The following is a 22108-nucleotide window of genomic DNA, read 5'->3' on the forward strand; positions in this document are numbered from 1 at the left end:
TTCGATATCTTCGTTATTCGCCACATCCGAATTTAAACCCTACATTTGCCTTTCTTTTATCTCTTGGTGAACAGCTTCTTGTCGATTGTCTATTGATAACTCTTTTTTGCTACTCGTTAAACCGACTTTCTTTCCTTTTGTCACCTATTCTTTTGTCACCTATTCTTTGGCCCTTTTTCTCTTACTTCTTTACACTTAACGTCACGGTCACGCTTCAATTAAAATAGTATTTTCTCTAGTAGCTTACATTTAAAATAACCTTTTCGTGGATCTGTCATGCCTAAATTTTAAATAGTATCTCCCTTGGTCTACCACGATCAAATTTGAAATATTATTTCCATTGGTTTGCTTTTTATTTTTCTTCGTCTGCTCCGCTTAAATATTAAATGTTATTTTCATTGGTCTGTCACGCTTAAATATGAAAGTAGCATTTTCGTCTGTCTTTCATGCTTAAGTTTAAAATAACATTTTTATTGATTGTGATCTGCTTAAATATGCTTAAATAGCATGACAGACCATTGACTATCGTCATGCTTAAATTTGGAAAACATTCCTGAGTCTGACGCATTTAAATTTGAAATAATATTTTCGTTCTTCTGCCATGTTCTTATTTGAAATAGCAATTCCGTTGAGTAATCAACTTTACATTTTTAATAGATTTTTCACTCGCTTGTCACTCTTAAATTTCAAATAGTATATTGATTGGTCTGTCACGGGTATATTTGAAATAATTTATTCTTGATCTGGCATATACAACAGCATTTTCTCTTTTTTATATCTATGCTTATTCCTGGTTTTCCATAAGTACATTCGAAATGGTATTTTCGTTGATCTGTCACGCATAATTTTTAAACGCCATTCTGTTTCAAGTTTGTCACGCTTACAGGTGAAGTAGAATATTCACTAAACGCTAAGATTAACTGGACGTATCTATAAAATATCTGTGCTTGCGTGATTTTTTGCGATGAAGATTGATTATTCGTATTATTTTTATTCATCGGACTACTATTCTCATCTTGAGTGTTATTTTCACATTTGGGTCGATGTACGTGGGGATTTCAATCAGAACATTTTATTTAATACAATTATAGATGGATAGAAGTCTTAAGTAATTTGAAATTTGAGTATCGTTCGCTTTGAGGATTGAACCTTCAATTTCCAGAGAAATGGATTTTATCAAGTACTTTATACACTACGTGCATTAAAAAAGGATTTCGTTCAAAATTCTGTGCAAATTCCTGAGTTCGACCTACCTGTACTTGTTTTAAATATTTGTTGTTGCTGTTCCATATCTTTTGTTGTTATCGCATCGGAAATCAAGCATGAACTAAACAAGTGACACCGTTGGGCTTTGCAACGAACTGACTGACATCTTGAACAAAGTCTTCTTTTTCAATAATCTTTTTTTTCTATCACTATATAACAAGTGTCTTTTCGTAGCCTTAGACTATTATATCTTATCGTTTGTCTTTTTCATTAACCACACCAGTGCAAATTTCACGTACGATTCTGCTCGGGTTGCCAGTCTGTGGCATATCAACCCTGTTTGTGTACCGTACATGATTAATTGGAAAGAAGATTTTAGTGAGTAAATGAGCAGAATGGAGATCGTGTAAACCACGAAGGTGTCCATTAAGGTAATTACGCACCCATCCCTCGTAGAAAAAGATCTATAATAATAAGTTAATCCAATTTCGTAGGTTATAAACCTCCACCACTTTTTTGAAATATAGGATTGCCTCAAAGGTTTTCTTTTAAATTTCCACTGATGTACTGTTGTGTAGAGCGTGTAATTCGAAAGAAAATATGTTTTCTTGGTTTGTGTAGTCGTTTTGGTAAAAGAAGAGGTAGTAATATCTGAATACTACTACAATTACTACTATTACTACTACTATTATTGATAATAATAATAATAATAATGATAATAATAATAATAATAATAATAATAATAATAATAATAATAATAATAATAATAATAATGTACGTACTCGTCACGTATAAAAACATTCATATTCAAAAAATCACATAAATTGACCAAGTAGTGTTTTCTTTTTTTAATTTATGAAATCAAATTATATAAAGAAGCCATGTGGAGGCCAGGAGTGGCGATACTGTTTAAATTTCGCCAACATTTAAAGGTGACAATTCAATACGACTACAGAAATGTATTCGAAGCAATTAAAACTTATTAATCTTTATAAATCGTAAAATCTGATTTTCTTAAAAATACTTCATAATTTACGCAATTTTTATCGAATATGACATTTTTATTCTGTTTTTGTTTTTTAATCTAAATAATTTGGGACGAAACTACATGGAAATCTACAGGCTCTTTGGTTAAAATTTTAAAACAATTGGTAAAAAAGAACCTATATTTTCAAATCAACAAAATATGCCCAAATTTTTCTACATTTGTATATATAGTGTCCTGGCAGGAAGCTTCTATTTTGCTGCTCCGGATGTCTCCCTTATAGTGTCCTGACAGGCAGGTTTGGTTTTGCTGCTTCGGTTGTCCCCCCTGTGGCCTTGCCAGTATATATAGTAGCCACACCTGCTCGACCACGCGTTGCCCTGCCTGGGTCTGGTTGACGCATGCGCACGCACACACACACACACACGCACACACATACACACACACACAAACACACACACACACACACACACACACACACACACACACACACACACACACGGAAGCATAAACCCCAAAAATACACACACGAGAAAAAACACAGACGAAAGTACACACCAAAAAACACACACTCACACACAAAGAAGCGCACACACGCACAAATGTAAATGCCTACAGAGAAGCACACACTAAAGACACACACACTCGCACAAAAACACACACGTACACACAAAAAAACACAAACACGCACACACGGACGCACACACACACCTAAAAACGCAATCACGCAAACAAACACGCGTATATAAGCGCGCACGCGCACACACACACACACAAACCCGCACGCACACACAAAACGAACACAAACATGCATATACACACACGCACACATGCAGAAACACACGGATACACATACACGCCCGCGCACAACCGAACTCATGCACTCGCGCAAACAAAGTTACGCACATACACGCGCACACACGCGCACACGTAGACAGTTTAAAGGCTTTAAACTCACGCATAGGGAGATTTTGAAGTACATAAAATATCCATTTACGGTTATGATTAAGTCAAGTATTCTAGTTAACTGAGTGAAGAAAAAACAAAGAAAATAGCATTGTAAGAAGAATCGAACTAGGAAAAGAAGCAATGCTGACCGTAAATTATATTTTTTTCAGAGGTTGTATTTTCAGGGTGCTGGAAAGAATTCAAAGTGAAGAAAAAATAAGAATTTTTTTTTTTTTTTCATTTTCCACTTTCTGGTTTTTAATTATCAATAAATCGTGTTGTATGTCGTGCCAGAAATTATCTGATAGTTCGAGGTTAATTACCTCCTTTTAAAAGTAAGTTCATATCGTATTTGTTTGCCGGATGAGGCTACTATGTCGTTGTAGTGATTGCCTATAATTTAGTTTTTATATTGGTGATTTTTATATCTCTTTATATAATTTATACTTCCTTACAAAATTATATTTCTAGTTATGTACATTTTCATTTAAATATATTTGCATGTCTTTGTTACGCATATATATATATATATATATATATATATATATATATATATATATATATATATATATATATATATATAAATGTTTGGAGGTACAGAATTTATATACAGTTTTGAAAATAATAAGCGGAAGTTCCTCAAGAGCTCTTTCGGCTATCATCTCATCAGGAGAAAATCAATAGCGTACAAAATAATATTATGCCGAAAATAAAGAGTTCTAATGGGAAACTTATTGAATGTGCCAAAAGTACGGGGACACTAAAATAAATTTATGAACGTTTAAAAACGATTAAAATATTGGCACAGCGAGGAAAAAAAAAAGAAAACGGGAGAAAAGATCCAAAGTTCCTCAAAGAGAAACAATGCGTTAGATGTTTCTTTCTGCCGGCACAAAGAAGGTTTCCGCACTGCAATAGAGACAGACTCCAAAATCTTTAAATGGTTTCTGGAGTCCGCTCTATGTAGCACCTCGAACCATTCTATTTTATATCTATCGGCACAGCACGAGTTGTCAACCAAATGCGAGCCAATAGCAGAGTCCAAGGATGCAGAAGGAGGGAGACCACCAGACTCCCTTGTTTGATCTTCGATGGAACATGCTGGTTTATACGAGTCAAAAGATGCAAGGGTGTTCGCCCAACATAACCAGCATCGCACTGGCATTTAAATTGATATACAATATTTTGGATGTAAGGCAAACTATCCTTGCGAAACGACGGAAAAGTAGGCTCAGTGGCTTGTGGAAATTCTGCAACCTGTAAGCGAGTTATATACCACGCACTGCATCCCAGATTCTTTTCGGTTCGTTGATTGTGTACGTGGGTTGGATTCAAATGCAGAGACGTCTTTTATGTGCTCATTTGATGTCTCTAGTCTCTTTACCAACATACCATTGGATGAGACTATACGTATATGTACCGACGCGCTCTATGATGGTCGCCTGACTTCTCGACGGTTTTCTAAAGAGATTCTTATTGAACTCATTTTAATGTGCACAAAATCCGTGGAGTTTAGTTTTTGTGATATTATGTACTGTCAGGTCGAGGGGGTTTCAATGGGGAGTCCGTTGACCCAAACTTTAGTGGATATTTTCGTCGGGTACCATGAATCCGTTATGTCCAATTCTATATGCATATTTCAGATATGTTGACGACACTTTTGCTATTTTTCCATCGCAAGGTGAAGCGTCGATATTTTTTAATAGGTTGAATTCTTTGCATGGGGCTCTTAAGTTCACTATGGAAAGTGAGAAGAACAATTCGCTTCCCTTCTTGGATGTTCTTGTCGAACGTTCAAGGGGGGGGCTTTCTCACTACAATTTATAGAAAGCCGACATTTACTGGCCTATACGTGAACTTGTTGTCTTTTGTACCAAAATCACGTAAGGTCGGTCTAATTAATACTTTGGTACATAGAGCCCTCATGAATTGTTCGCCTAACAGATTAGACGCCGAACTCGATAAGATCAGGGAAATATTCATCAATAATGGTTATCCTGTTGACCTTATTGATGACTGCATTTTCAAAAAGGTTGCGGATTTTTAATCCCCTAAAAAGTTTGGACCCTTAAAATGCCCGGTTTATTTAAAATTACCGTGGATTGGGGAAAAGAGTAATAAACTTTCCAAACAGATTCGCAGAAGTATTTATGACTGTGTCCTTGCGTTTTCATATCTATCTGCGTAAGTATACTTTGATAATTATGTTTCAGTTTGAAGAAATATGGTATAATTAAATTATGGGGTATTCATTCGCGCCTGACCTCCATAGAATGGAAATATGTCACAAAGTTTAACAAGGTTTTTTAATATAGATCCACAGAATATTGTGATAAGTGTTTCAGTGTGAACAGGTATGGTATAATAAATTATGGGGGTTATCTATTATTTTTACTTTCATCATATTTTGCGTTGGTTTTGATACCGCCAAATTCGAAGCTATCTCTTTACAACCCTTCCTTTTCATAACCTATCATACTTTCATAAATCAGAGTCGATTTTCTGTAGGCTATTTTTGAACCCAGTCAACGACGGGTACTTTTGCTAGTATATATATATATATATATATATATATACAAAAAAAATCATACACATTGAACATAGGGGAAATAAGTAGAATAATAATTGGAGAAACCAAACAAAAGGAAAGATAATATGCTTACGCACGAGTACATAATTAAATAAATAATTTTAATTACACCTAAGTGAAACACATAATAATAACACAAAGGACGTTTCAAAGTCTCCTATGTTTTATTCTGCTCAAATGGATCAGAATGGATTGCAATTTGCATTGTTATGATGATACATTCATAACCTAGAAGGTTAATCTCTATGTTTCAGATATTGACAGTGTCCCAACCCTTCACAGTACATATCCCCAGGCGTAAGAAAGCCTTCTACTCCAATAGTTACTTCCCCAGAACTGCTAGACTTTGGAACCCTTCCGGGATTCTGATTTCCAAACTGTACTGACATGCAGAAGTTCAAGTGTAATGTGAACAGACATCTTGCTGCTCATTTCCCTTCATAATACCCTTGCAACTTATGCCCACTTCAAAGTGGCACTGTGTCTTGTTTGGGATGAAGATTGAATAAAAAAAAAGACTTCAAGAAACTACTTATGTCATTGACGTGCGTCAAAAGCAGAGATACAGCGTTGAATTTCTAATAAATTCACTGAGAATTGTGATGATTATGTAGAAGAATAAACGTCTTTTAATGGTACCACTCCCGGTTTTGATTGTTCTTTAACTTTTTGAATTAAAAAAGGAGACTTTACTTTTGAACTACGATCGTATAACAAAAGGCAATCCAGATACCTATGCACAGCTATAGGTGTATCAGAATTTTTAAAGGAATTTTTGACACCCCTAACACGAAACTGCGAATAAAATATAAAAAACTCGTAATTTCTCATTTAAAAGAGGGTTGTTTATTTTCTTTATGGATTATACTTCCAAAATAAACTATTAAAGTTGTTTTAAAGTAATAGAAATATTTTTTTATAAAAAAAAAACAGTAATGAAAAGTCTTTATTAAAGTTTGTGCCTATTTCCATTCTATGGGGGCCGGCGCGAACGAAGACCCCACAATTTTATTATACAATCCCTATTTAAGTTAAAACATACTTATCAAAGTATTATTATGTATTATCAAAAACACTTGTAAACGTTTTTTTTTTAATTTTTTATTTTTTATTTCCATACTTTGTGGACCAGGCGCGTACGCAGACCCCACAATTTTAATGAATCATCATTATGCCAGATCAGACATACCCATTCCTGTGTCTCGATACATCTTCTATCATTATATGTGATCAGTTTTCTATAATAGCCAACCATATAGGAGCCTAATCGTGACCAGACACACACACACACACACACACAGACGTTCAGCTTCATATATATATATATATATATATATATATATATATATATATATATATATAGATATATATTATTATTATTATTATTATTATTATTATTATTATTATTATTATTAATAATAATAATAATAATAATAATAATAATAATATTGCTATTTAATAATTTGTAAACTTGTAAAAGAATGATAGGAGTGCTAGATAATTGTATTAGAAGTTTATTGGAGTGTGTATTTGTTTATTATAATAAATATGTTATTACTTATTTAATAAAAAGGGGTCATGTTAGCAAATTGCGTTAATGTCAGATGCAAGTTTTATGTTTCCACTTATATTTCCGCATGCCCACCATGTATTAGTAGCTTTTAATAAATATTATTTGTTATTCATAAATTATAACTGTTAATAGTATTAGTGTTTGTGTGTTAGATTTTATATCAAGAAATTGTTGTCTCTGGTCTGTTGCTTATTTGGGGTTTTAATTTCTTTTCAGCACCCTCTGTAAGAGGGATTAATTTTTAATTTCGAAGGGTCACGAAATAGTTCGTGGTCAGAGCTGATATGAGGTTTGCAACGTACCTTTTGACGTCCCCCAGTTGGCTCTATCAATCAATATTTATGGTTTTCCAAGCCAATCATATTCGTATAAGAAGAAACCAATGCGTATTCATATTTGTTGCATCACTACAGATTTTAGTTTTACTGGTAATTTAAAATAATAATTATAAATATTTTTATATTAGCATTATTACCAGCAATGCTAAAGTTTTCGATTCCAATACCGATTTCAATATCCCAAAAAGTTCCATTTTTTTTTCAGATTCAAATTTATCGTCCCAACACAAATGAATCATAAATAAAAAATAATTTTAATGTAGAATCATTAAAATTGCGTTGAAATTAAAAAAAAAAATGCGTGAACAGGTTTTCTTACAATTTTATTAATATACAGATAAAGCCATATACATAGTAGAAAAAATATTTTAATTTTTCGATGGGAAGGGCTTAATTTTAATTAAAAGAAAACACCTTTTTTATAATTTCTTGATTTTTATGTACCATGCCTGGTATGTTTATTAGTTTAGCTCCCATTTGTATTGAAAACGATTCTTCATTCATTAACGGTTTTTCTGTAAAAAAAAAAAAATAAAAGTAAAAAGAAATTTAGATTCGAAAAACATGAATTTGGCATTTTAAGAATCGAGGAAAATGATTTTAATGCATTTATTCATATATGAGCAGATTTGGCACAATCTATGGCAATGTCAATTTCATCATTCCATCTATTCTATCGCTTTATAGTATGAAGAAAAGTCATATGATTTGGATCATTTGAACTACCGTACTCATCTTGAGTACTATTTTCACAACGTTTTAAAACTAATTATATTATTACTTAACACTTTTATAACTAATGACTGTTGCCAATGAAAACAACATGTAACGGGGTCGCAGTTACTTACTATGACAAATATTAAAGAGCATATTTCACAAATAGTTTCCTTGGTTTAAGATATTTTTTTAGATGAGGATTGGTTATTATTCGCATCATTTGGATTCTTCCGACTACTGTTCTCATTTTGAAGGTTATTTTTCACATTATTTCGATCGATGTATCCTCCAACCTTCTTCAGGTGTGTATTGTTGAGCATGGGGATCTTTCTGTCGAACTGTGGAAATTTGCAATTTCAGACGGAACTCTTTATTTAATCCACGTGGGAAGCATGCATGTCACCCACACAAAGGATTGAGCCTACAATCCCCAGAAGTGTGTAACTTACAACTGAATTTTACCAAGTATTTCATCCACTACCCCACTACAAAAACTTGTAGCATAGTATACAAATACTCAAAAAATATTTGGGAATTATTTATGAGTTTTACCCAGTCACGGCTGACGGAACGAGAGCATACTACCCCATAGACTAAATAAAGTGCTCTGTTCGAAATTCCGTTCAGATCCCTGAGTCTGGCAGAATAATTCTCGAGTTTGACAAGATACACCTGAAGAAGCTTGTAGGTTACATCAACTGTGACATTATGAAAATATCACACAAGATGAGAACAGTAGTTCGAAGAATCTAAATAATACGAATAATCAATTTTATCTCAAAAATTCTAAACCAAGGAAACTATTTACGAAATTTCTTAGAAAAAATATGCTGCTTAATATTTACAGTAGAGAGTAACTACGATCTATTTACATGTTTTTATTGGCAAAAATCATTAGCAATTAGTTCTAAGTAATAAGTAATAATTATAAGTAATAAGTAATAATTATAAGTAATAAGTAATAATTATTTATAAGTAATAACTCATAATTAGTTTTATGTGACGGTGTTATAGAAGTTAAAGGTGCAATCCTCAGTCCAAACGTTACATAAAATACAGTTATAAAGCAGTTAAAACGACTACCAGTCGTTTGACTAATGAAACGAAAAAATGTTGATCGCATGGATTAAATAAAGAGTTCCATTCAAAATTCCCTCCAGATTCTCGAGTTCAACGCATAAAAAATCCCGAGTTCTACAATGTGCATCTGGGAAAGGTCAGAGCTTACATTAGCAGAAACATTGCTTGCAAAAAATGCCTAGGTTTCCATGTCGGCATTTTCCAGTAGGGGTTCCTCAGGAGATTAGCAAAACCTAACCTCTTCTCAAAGAGAAAAAGCAAAGCCTGGGAGGTTGGACTTTCTAGAGCTGCACAGACCTGCATTATTCTACAATAATGTCATTACAGATTAGTCTTGACTCTGTTGATTTTGGTATTGATGTAAAAAAAATCAGCAGCGAAGTAATCGTACCATGATCGGTGGCTAATACTATGAAAAAAAAAATGTGACGAAATAGAACGTGAGTAATAAGGCTATGACAAGAGAATATTCTTTTCATTATTTTGACTCTCGAGTACATATTAATTAATATCTTATATATTTTTTATAGAGTGATGAGGTTCTCAATTGATTAACTGTCTAACTGTGTCGGATATATATTCGAGAGTCAAAACAATGATAAGAATATTCTCTTGCCGTAGCCTTAGTAATAAATTAAATATTTATAAAAGATACAAAAATCTTATTTTCTTCAGCATTCTATTGCCATTAAAAACTCTATGAACGCTTGTCCATGAAGTCAATGCATTTGTCTCGATCCTGTAGAACATTAATGGTAAAAGATTCTTACCATTATTCTGGTTCTGACAGCCCAAAATCTGAGCACAGCGTGAGCTCCAAACTATGGACAAGGACTGGTTCGAACGAATGTGACTTTTGTGATCTTACGTCAAGACCATAACAAGTATAAACACTTGGGGTTAAGATAAAAAGCAATTAGATAATTACAAAGGAACTGATATTAGAGTGAGTTAAAAACAGATGTACACGTATCCAAGGCGATGACAAAAACACTAGTAAACGCCCTCTAGTCTGTAATGGGATCGGTCGTAAATAGTAACATTTAATGCTAGTACAACTAAACTTTTTTTCTTTTAACAACTAAAGCAAGCTTTGCAATAAACGATTGTTTTGTCTATAACACCCTACCTGAAAGCCCATCTTTCAAACTTCTTGGTTTAACATCAACATGTAACATGAATTTGAACAAACACATTAAAGAACACTGCCAAGACTGTGCAAATAAGGTGGGCTCCCTGTACCGTGCTAGAAAATTACTCACATTAGAGAGCATCCTATATCTTTACAAAGTCACTTGTTGCCATATCTGGGCAGGTGCATCTACCACTAGTAAAAACGTAGAAAAGTCTAAAAAAAAAAAGAGTCTTAAATCTAATAGATCCTGCACTGTCAGCCAAGTTCGAACCTCTGTCCTATCGCCGCAATATTGCACCCCTGTGCTTGTTTTACAAGTATTTTAATGGAATGTACTCTGATGAACTCAGTATCTGTGTTCCCTCGACATGCATACTGTTAGAGAGTGGGCGACAGAAGCAGTAAATTGCCTGTTATATGTCTATCTATCTGTTTATCTAATTATTTGTATTTTATCAATGTATCTGTTTATCTATCTATCTATATCTCTATCGATCTATCGATATGTCTATATAAACATCTATCTATCTATCTATCTATCTAGAGCTGAGTGGACAGCAGCGAATGGAAGTGCCATGTTTTGACATGTTGTTAAACATGTCAAACTTTGTGACCTGGTCAGTTTGCACTGGAAAGTATTCGAACAGGTGACCGGACGTGACGTGTCGCATGTCACATGTTCTGGTTTATGCAAGCATCATTGAGTTGGATTCGAGACGTCGAATGAATAAGATGAGCTAAAATTGGTCTGTGAGATGGGTATATATGCTGATGACACCACGCTCTATAACAGACATGACAGTAAAACAAATGAGCACATATCTAAAGAAATGGCAGAAACACTAGAGGATGACCTCCCATCTGTAGTAGAATGAGGACATAAATGGATGGTCACATTCAATGCTGCCAAGACTAAACTCGTTTCCTTCAATAATTACAAGAAACCTTTTCTACAACCAATAGCAATGGCCAATGACTCTTTATCTGAAAGTACATCTTTTAAACTCCTCGGCCTAACGCTCTCAGGAAACATGAGCTGGAACAATTACATTGAGAGTATCGTCAGGACTGCTGCGAAGAAGGTAGGTTCTCTCTACCGTGCTAAAAAGTTACTAACGTCCGAAAGTATCCTATACTTCTATAAAGCCACCATTCGCCCATGTATGAAGTATTGTTGTCATATTTGGGCTGGTTCATCTGTCACTAGTCTCTCGCTCCTAGACAAGGTTCAAAAGAGAGTCGCCAATCTGATAAGTCCTGAACTGTCATCTAAACTTCAGCCCCTGTCCCATCGACGAAATGTTGCATCCCTCTGTCTGTTCTACAAGTACTTTAACGAGGAATGCTCTGACGAACTGCAAGCACTTGTGCCCCCTCGACATAAATACCCCGGAAAAAAACGATAAGCGGCTAAGTCCCACCCCTTCACAGTGGAGAACCCTAGATGTAAGAAAGCCTTCTACTCCAGTAGTTTATTCCCCAGGACAGTTAGACTTTGGAATTCCTTTCCTGATCCCTGCTTCCCCAACTGTATTGACATGCAGAAGTTCAAGTGCAATGTGAACCGACATCTTGCTGCCCAGCTCCCTACACAGTACGCCTGATGCCTATGTCCCTGATAGTAGCCTCCTACAACAGAGTGGCAATGAGCCTTGTTTGGGGTGAAAATGTAATTTTTAAAAAATGTTCCCAAATAGTAGTCTCTTACATTTCAGTTGGCAATATGACTTGTTTGGTGGTAAAAAAATAGAGTAATATATTGCTCATAAACACTTACCGGGCAATGTAATGAAGATAATGCACCGATTGGCAATATGACTTGTTTGGTGGTAAAAAAATAGAGTAATATATTGCTCATAAACACTTACCGGGCAATGTAATGAAGATAATGCACCGATTGGCAATATGACTTGTTTGGTGGTAAAAAAATAGAGTAATATATTGCTCATAAACACTTACCGGGCAATGTAATGAAGATAATGCACCGATTGGCAATATGACTTGTTTGGTGGTAAAAAAATAGAGTAATATATTGCTCATAAACACTTACCGGGCAATGTAATGAAGATAATGCACCGATTGGCAATATGACTTGTTTGGTGGTAAAAAAATAGAGTAATATATTGCTCATAAACACTTACCGGGCAATGTAATGAAGATAATGCACCGATTGGCAATATGACTTGTTTGGTGGTAAAAAAATAGAGTAATATATTGCTCATAAACACTTACCGGGCAATGTAATGAAGATAATGCACCGATTGGCAATATGACTTGTTTGGTGGTAAAAAAATAGAGTAATATATTGCTCATAAACACTTACCGGGCAATGTAATGAAGATAATGCACCGATTGGCAATATGACTTGTTTGGTGGTAAAAAAATAGAGTAATATATTGCTCATAAACACTTACCGGGCAATGTAATGAAGATAATGCACCGATTGGCAATATGACTTGTTTGGTGGTAAAAAAATAGAGTAATATATTGCTCATAAACACTTACCGGGCAATGTAATGAAGATAATGCACCGATTGGCAATATGACTTGTTTGGTGGTAAAAAAATAGAGTAATATATTGCTCATAAACACTTACCGGGCAATGTAATGAAGATAATGCACCGATTGGCAATATGACTTGTTTGGTGGTAAAAAAATAGAGTAATATATTGCTCATAAACACTTACCGGGCAATGTAATGAAGATAATGCACCGATTGGCAATATGACTTGTTTGGTGGTAAAAAAATAGAGTAATATATTGCTCATAAACACTTACCGGGCAATGTAATGAAGATAATGCACCGATTGGCAATATGACTTGTTTGGTGGTAAAAAAATAGAGTAATATATTGCTCATAAACACTTACCGGGCAATGTAATGAAGATAATGCACCGATTGGCAATATGACTTGTTTGGTGGTAAAAAAATAGAGTAATATATTGCTCATAAACACTTACCGGGCAATGTAATGAAGATAATGCACCGATTGGCAATATGACTTGTTTGGTGGTAAAAAAATAGAGTAATATATTGCTCATAAACACTTACCGGGCAATGTAATGAAGATAATGCACCGATTGGCAATATGACTTGTTTGGTGTAAAAAAATAGAGTAATATATTGCTCATAAACACTTACCGGGCAATGTAATGAAGATAATGCACCGATTGGCAATATGACTTGTTTGGTGGTAAAAAAATAGAGTAATATATTGCTCATAAACACTTACCGGGCAATGTAATGAAGATAATGCACCGATTGGCAATATGACTTGTTTGGTGGTAAAAAAATAGAGTAATATATTGCTCATAAACACTTACCGGGCAATGTAATGAAGATAATGCACCGATTGGCAATATGACTTGTTTGGTGGTAAAAAAATAGAGTAATATATTGCTCATAAACACTTACCGGGCAATGTAATGAAGATAATGCACCGATTGGCAATATGACTTGTTTGGTGGTAAAAAAATAGAGTAATATATTGCTCATAAACACTTACCGGGCAATGTAATGAAGATAATGCACCGATTGGCAATATGACTTGTTTGGTGGTAAAAAAATAGAGTAATATATTGCTCATAAACACTTACCGGGCAATGTAATGAAGATAATGCACCGATTGGCAATATGACTTGTTTGGTGGTAAAAAAATAGAGTAATATATTGCTCATAAACACTTACCGGGCAATGTAATGAAGATAATGCACCGATTGGCAATATGACTTGTTTGGTGGTAAAAAAATAGAGTAATATATTGCTCATAAACACTTACCGGGCAATGTAATGAAGATAATGCACCGATTGGCAATATGACTTGTTTGGTGGTAAAAAAATAGAGTAATATATTGCTCATAAACACTTACCGGGCAATGTAATGAAGATAATGCACCGATTGGCAATATGACTTGTTTGGTGGTAAAAAATAGAGTAATATATTGCTCATAAACACTTACCGGGCAATGTAATGAAGATAATGCACCGATTGGCAATATGACTTGTTTGGTGGTAAAAAAATAGAGTAATATATTGCTCATAAACACTTACCGGGCAATGTAATGAAGATAATGCACCGATTGGCAATATGACTTGTTTGGTGGTAAAAAAATAGAGTAATATATTGCTCATAAACACTTACCGGGCAATGTAATGAAGATAATGCACCGATTGGCAATATGACTTGTTTGGTGGTAAAAAAATAGAGTAATATATTGCTCATAAACACTTACCGGGCAATGTAATGAAGATAATGCACCGATTGGCAATATGACTTGTTTGGTGGTAAAAAAATAGAGTAATATATTGCTCATAAACACTTACCGGGCAATGTAATGAAGATAATGCACCGATTGGCAATATGACTTGTTTGGTGGTAAAAAAATAGAGTAATATATTGCTCATAAACACTTACCGGGCAATGTAATGAAGATAATGCACCGATTGGCAATATGACTTGTTTGGTGTAAAAAAATAGAGTAATATATTGCTCATAAACACTTACCGGGCAATGTAATGAAGATAATGCACCGATTGGCAATATGACTTGTTTGGTGGTAAAAAAATAGAGTAATATATTGCTCATAAACACTTACCGGGCAATGTAATGAAGATAATGCACCGATTGGCAATATGACTTGTTTGGTGGTAAAAAAATAGAGTAATATATTGCTCATAAACACTTACCGGGCAATGTAATGAAGATAATGCACCGATTGGCAATATGACTTGTTTGGTGGTAAAAAAATAGAGTAATATATTGCTCATAAACACTTACCGGGCAATGTAATGAAGATAATGCACCGATTGGCAATATGACTTGTTTGGTGGTAAAAAAATAGAGTAATATATTGCTCATAAACACTTACCGGGCAATGTAATGAAGATAATGCACCGATTGGCAATATGACTTGTTTGGTGGTAAAAAAATAGAGTAATATATTGCTCATAAACACTTACCGGGCAATGTAATGAAGATAATGCACCGATTGGCAATATGACTTGTTTGGTGGTAAAAAAATAGAGTAATATATTGCTCATAAACACTTACCGGGCAATGTAATGAAGATAATGCACCGATTGGCAATATGACTTGTTTGGTGGTAAAAAAATAGAGTAATATATTGCTCATAAACACTTACCGGGCAATGTAATGAAGATAATGCACCGATTGGCAATATGACTTGTTTGGTGGTAAAAAAATAGAGTAATATATTGCTCATAAACACTTACCGGGCAATGTAATGAAGATAATGCACCGATTGGCAATATGACTTGTTTGGTGGTAAAAAAATAGAGTAATATATTGCTCATAAACACTTACCGGGCAATGTAATGAAGATAATGCACCGATTGGCAATATGACTTGTTTGGTGGTAAAAAAATAGAGTAATATATTGCTCATAAACACTTACCGGGCAATGTAATGAAGATAATGCACCGATTGGCAATATGACTTGTTTGGTGGTAAAAAAATAGAGTAATATATTGCTCATAAACACTTACCGGGCAATGTAATGAAGATAATGCACCGATTGGCAATATGACTTGTTTGGTGGTAAAAAAATAGAGTAATATATTGCTCATAAACACTTACCGGGCAATGTAATGAAGATAATGCACCGATTGGCAATATGACTTGTTTGGTGTAAAAAAATAGAGTAATATATTGCTCATAAACACTTACCGGGCAATGTAATGAAGATAATGCACCGATTGGCAATATGACTTGTTTGGTGGTAAAAAAATAGAGTAATATATTGCTCATAAACACTTACCGGGCAATGTAATGAAGATAATGCACCGATTGGCAATATGACTTGTTTGGTGTAAAAAAATAGAGTAATATATTGCTCATAAACACTTACCGGGCAATGTAATGAAGATAATGCACCGATTGGCAATATGACTTGTTTGGTGTAAAAAAATAGAGTAATATATTGCTCATAAACACTTACCGGGCAATGTAATGAAGATAATGCACCGATTGGCAATATGACTTGTTTGGTGGTAAAAAAATAGAGTAATATATTGCTCATAAACACTTACCGGGCAATGTAATGAAGATAATGCACCGATTGGCAATATGACTTGTTTGGTGGTAAAAAAATAGAGTAATATATTGCTCATAAACACTTACCGGGCAATGTAATGAAGATAATGCACCGATTGGCAATATGACTTGTTTGGTGGTAAAAAAAATAGAGTAATATATTGCTCATAAACACTTACCGGGCAATGTAATGAAGATAATGCACCGATTGGCAATATGACTTGTTTGGTGGTAAAAAAATAGAGTAATATATTGCTCATAAACACTTACCGGGCAATGTAATGAAGATAATGCACCGATTGGCAATATGACTTGTTTGGTGGTAAAAAAATAGAGTAATATATTGCTCATAAACACTTACCGGGCAATGTAATGAAGATAATGCACCGATTGGCAATATGACTTGTTTGGTGGTAAAAAAAATAGAGTAATATATTGCTCATAAACACTTACCGGGCAATGTAATGAAGATAATGCACCGATTGGCAATATGACTTGTTTGGTGGTAAAAAAATAGAGTAATATATTGCTCATAAACACTTACCGGGCAATGTAATGAAGATAATGCACCGATTGGCAATATGACTTGTTTGGTGGTAAAAAAATAGAGTAATATATTGCTCATAAACACTTACCGGGCAATGTAATGAAGATAATGCACCGATTGGCAATATGACTTGTTTGGTGGTAAAAAAATAGAGTAATATATTGCTCATAAACACTTACCGGGCAATGTAATGAAGATAATGCACCGATTGGCAATATGACTTGTTTGGTGGTAAAAAAAATAGAGTAATATATTGCTCATAAACACTTACCGGGCAATGTAATGAAGATAATGCACCGATTGGCAATATGACTTGTTTGGTGGTAAAAAAATAGAGTAATATATTGCTCATAAACACTTACCGGGCAATGTAATGAAGATAATGCACCGATTGGCAATATGACTTGTTTGGTGGTAAAAAAATAGAGTAATATATTGCTCATAAACACTTACCGGGCAATGTAATGAAGATAATGCACCGATTGGCAATATGACTTGTTTGGTGGTAAAAAAATAGAGTAATATATTGCTCATAAACACTTACCGGGCAATGTAATGAAGATAATGCACCGATTGGCAATATGACTTGTTTGGTGGTAAAAAAATAGAGTAATATATTGCTCATAAACACTTACCGGGCAATGTAATGAAGATAATGCACCGATTGGCAATATGACTTGTTTGGTGGTAAAAAAATAGAGTAATATATTGCTCATAAACACTTACCGGGCAATGTAATGAAGATAATGCACCGATTGGCAATATGACTTGTTTGGTGGTAAAAAAATAGAGTAATATATTGCTCATAAACACTTACCGGGCAATGTAATGAAGATAATGCACCGATTGGTACCTGCAGATCGTCTATACGTTCCCCATTTTTATCGGCGCAATAGCAAATGGAACCCAGACATTGAATACGTTTATAACCTCCTTTTTTATTACAGAGAAACATTCTGCCAACTCGTTTAGTCTTCTCAAATTCCATCTTGTCCCATGCGCATTCTGAAAAAGAGGCCAATTTTTTTTTAAATGTAAAACGTTTCACTTTTATTATACTACACAAAACTGACGTATCTCACCATATTTGGTACAAATAAACTTCAGATTATGCTTCATTTGTCCACCACTTTTTAATCACGAAGGTTCAAGTCATTCTTTTACAGACATTCAATATGTGGGGATACTTTGGTGATAGTCTTATCAGTAGATCTTATAATCTTTGATGAGATTCATACTTACCATTACCTTACCACAAAGACATTTATATTTGCGGTTATCTTAAAGAAAATATCTTACAAATGCATCTAGGTTATTTCTGAACAAGACAAGGCCATCACAGCTAAATCATTCCTATAGAAGAGCGTTAGGCTTAGGGTTAGCTACTGGAAAGCCATAATATGTGTGTTTATCATTAAATGTCACTCGAAAATCGAATTCTGTTTGTTCTTAGATGGTGATTTTTTTTTTCAAGTTTTTCAACCATGGCTCGCAGGGAATGAATTCGAGATTTTTTTCCTCGATCTAAAGCGTTGTGTAAATTTGAATGAGAATGTCAAAGCTAAGAAACTAATAAAACATAAATTAAAAGAAAAAGATATTTATTTATTTATTTATTTAAAAATGTATTTATTTATTTAAAAATTTATTTATTTATTTAAAAATTTATTTATTTATTTATTTAAAAATTTATTTATTTAAAAATGTATTTATTTATTTAAAAATTTATTTATTTATTTAAAAATGTATTTATTTATTTATTTAAAAATTTATTTATTTAAAAATTTATTTATTTATTTAAAAATTTATTTATTTATTTAAAAATGTATTTATTTATTTAAAAATTTATTTATTTATTTAAAAATTTATTTATTTATTTATTTAAAAATTTATTTATTTATTTAAAAATTTATTTATTTAAAAATTTATTTATTTATTTAAAAATTTATTTATTTAAAAATTTAAAAATTTATTTATTTAAAAATTTATTTATTTATTTAAAAATTTATTTATTTATTTAAAAATTTATTTATTTATTTAAAAATTTATTTATTTATTTAAAAATTTATTTATTTATTTAAAAATTTATTTATTTATTTAAAAATTTATTTATTTATTTAAAAATTTATTTATTTATTTAAAAATTTATTTATTTATTTAAAAATTTATTTATTTATTTAAAAATTAAAATCAATTTAGTTTCTACGATATTCGCTTTCATCGGGAACGGGTTCAGTTTGTGCTTTTCCTTTATATATTTTTTCTTTTTACTTCTTTGTGGCATGACTGAAACTTAATGGACAAATAAACAATATTTGTACCAAATATAATTCGATTACATAGATTGCATGTTTTAACGATTTTATGAGTGGTATTTTTGGTCACCGTGTGCATAGCGTTGGCAGTAGAAATAACTTAATGTGTATGAGGTGACGATTAACGTTTCAATCTTTTGTTTTATTTTACTTTTACATTTGTTTGCATAGAATTTTGTTCATTTAAACATTCACAGTTTCATCTCTAAATATTGAATATATCCGTTTGATGCACGGTTAGTGACTAAAAGATTTATATGGATTAATAAAGATTAGTATTTAATGCAAAAACAAATTTAACCACATTTAACCATCAATTCTGAATAAAGCACTCATTCGAAGTCAACGTGTTATACTTTCCCTTCTTTAACGAGCAAAACGTCCAGTGTATGTATTTATGTATGTATGTATGTATGTATATATACATGGTGTGTTTATGTATGGATGTATGTATGTATACATGTGTGTATGTATATATATGTATATACATGTGTGTGCGTGCGTGTGTGTTGTCTGGTACAACTGCTAATCTAAGTCGGTGCAATGGTTGCAATAAGAGAGAGCAGACAATAGACGTCAGGTTTTACATCAAATTGTTCCTTCTCCTAATGCATTTCTTTAAGAAAAATGATGTTTCTCAGTTTTTGTTAAAACATGCAGATGCATGTTTTATCAAAGACTGAGAAATATCATTTTTCTCAAAGAAATGCATTATTCATGAATTCCTAAAATCCTCGGTGTGTGTGTGTGTTTTGTGTGTGTGTGTGTGTGTGTGTAAAGTGACCTTGTTGGTGTGTGTGTAAAACGTATCTAACAAGCATCTATCTGAATATTTGGTCTACAAAATGTAAATTTTATATAAAGATTAATTGAACTTGTAGCACACTTTCGATTTCATTTTTAACCGACAAAATTGCTGCTATAGTGGTCACAACTGAAAACAAAATAGTTGACTTTGGCAGAGTAAGCCCAATAAAGCATTACAACTGCTGTTACTTTTGTGCATGCCAAAATTAAACCTGCATAGCTCAAAGTTGCTAAATTTTAAACCTTTCGTATCCATCTGTCGGTAGCTCAGACGGTAACCACGCTGGAGAGATAAATAACAACAAAGGCTGGAACGCTAAACGTTTTAGTTTCAATTTTAGCGCATTATACCCAAAGCATTTTTATAACTTTTGAAATCATTACTATATACTGGATAATAATCAATAGAGAATTGGCTCTGTAATAAGAAATAAGAAATCTACATGAATTAAAATCATTCAACCACGGTAGTGGTTGAATATATGCTTAAGTCCGAAATTGAATGAATCGAGACACATTCAAACCCCCACCACTAATTCCGTTCGCAACCAAATTTCAAACAGCTTATATAGTTGGATAGAACACCTCATTAGCTACATTTTGAAAAAAGAATTTCGAAAATTGGTTCAGTAGAAAAAAAGTTACAACAAAATATGTGGGTTCACAAACAGGAGAGTAAGTACATAAGTGACTAACGCTTTTTTTTTTTATTTTGCATAACTTTTTTTGTATATAAATATTTTTACTGCGATTTTGCCAATATGACATGTTAGCGTAACGGTTAGAGTACCGGGGGTTGGTGGAAAGATTTTAGGTTCAATCCCGTGTATCGTTTTTTTTTTATAATTAAAAGACCGAACTTTTTTTTAATAACTAATTTTTTTTAACTCTCCTTATGATTTTATAGCAAAAAAATGGTGAATTTATCGATTAAAAATATTAGTGAATTCTATGATATACATATTCTTTGAATGAACTCAAATTTTTCATTATCGCATTTGATGAAAAATGTAGTCCCATTTTGGCAATGCGTCTGACCAATGATGCTTTTGAACCCGCAACCAGCACTGCGATATCATCAGCATCAGCCTGGGCATAAATATTCCTATTTTTAAACTCCTTTAAAAGAGGATTCAGCATTCAGTTCCATAGTAAAGGTGATAAAATCCCACTTTGGGTGTTTAATTTCCCTTTTAACAGTTGCCCTCAGTAGTTCTACTTGAACTGTTCTGTGCCTCACCATATACTCAATCCATCGGATGAGTACTGGTGGCACATTGAGTTCTCGTAGCGACTTGAACATACTACTGAAGGGTATGTTGTCAAAAGCTCCAACGATATCTAAAAAGACACCGAGTGCCATCTTCTTTTTTGTTAGTTTACGCTCTATACAGATGACGAATTCATGAACCGCAGTCTCGGTAGAGACCCTGGCTCGGAACTACTGTGATTGAATGATAAATATCGCATAAATGTGTGTTTGAGAGCTAATTTTTTTTGACAATCATTAATAAATATTATAAATTTATATATTAATACAATAGCAATGCCTGGAAAAATCAGTGATTATATTGAAAAATGCGCGCATGAAAAGTAATATTCTTAAGATTTTATTAAACCTGGAAAAGTAAAGAACAAGATATTCTAGTAAAGTAAAAAATAAGAATTTTTTAGACTTAAAATATTGCAGCTAAAAATAAAATTTGAATATTGATAAATATTTTATTTATTATTTGCATATGTTGTTTATTGTTGAGTTAGAAAGAATTAAATGATCCTAATTATGATATAATAAAATTATTAATTTTTATGTAA

General features: G+C 33.0%; 1 protein-coding gene across 2 annotated transcripts in view; it reads right to left on the reverse strand.

Annotated features, from left to right (window-relative positions):
* Positions 1-7946: 7946 nt before the first annotated feature.
* LOC145258253 (thyroglobulin-like) overlaps positions 7947-22108 on the reverse strand; it is a 58619-nt gene continuing 44457 nt past the window's right edge. For both annotated transcript variants that reach the window (XM_080116230.1, XM_080116231.1), the window contains 2 exons: positions 17989-18176; positions 7947-8155 (listed from right to left, as the gene is read on the reverse strand). In XM_080116230.1, the coding sequence (XP_079972356.1) occupies positions 8144-8155; positions 17989-18176 (200 nt within the window). In that variant the 3' untranslated portion in view covers positions 7947-8143. The remainder of the gene's footprint in view (positions 8156-17988; positions 18177-22108) is intronic.

This window comes from Euprymna scolopes, chromosome 33, assembly GCF_053919585.1.
Source record: "Euprymna scolopes isolate OS-2025 chromosome 33, ASM5391958v1, whole genome shotgun sequence".
Classification (NCBI taxonomy): Eukaryota; Metazoa; Mollusca; class Cephalopoda; order Sepiida; family Sepiolidae; genus Euprymna; species Euprymna scolopes.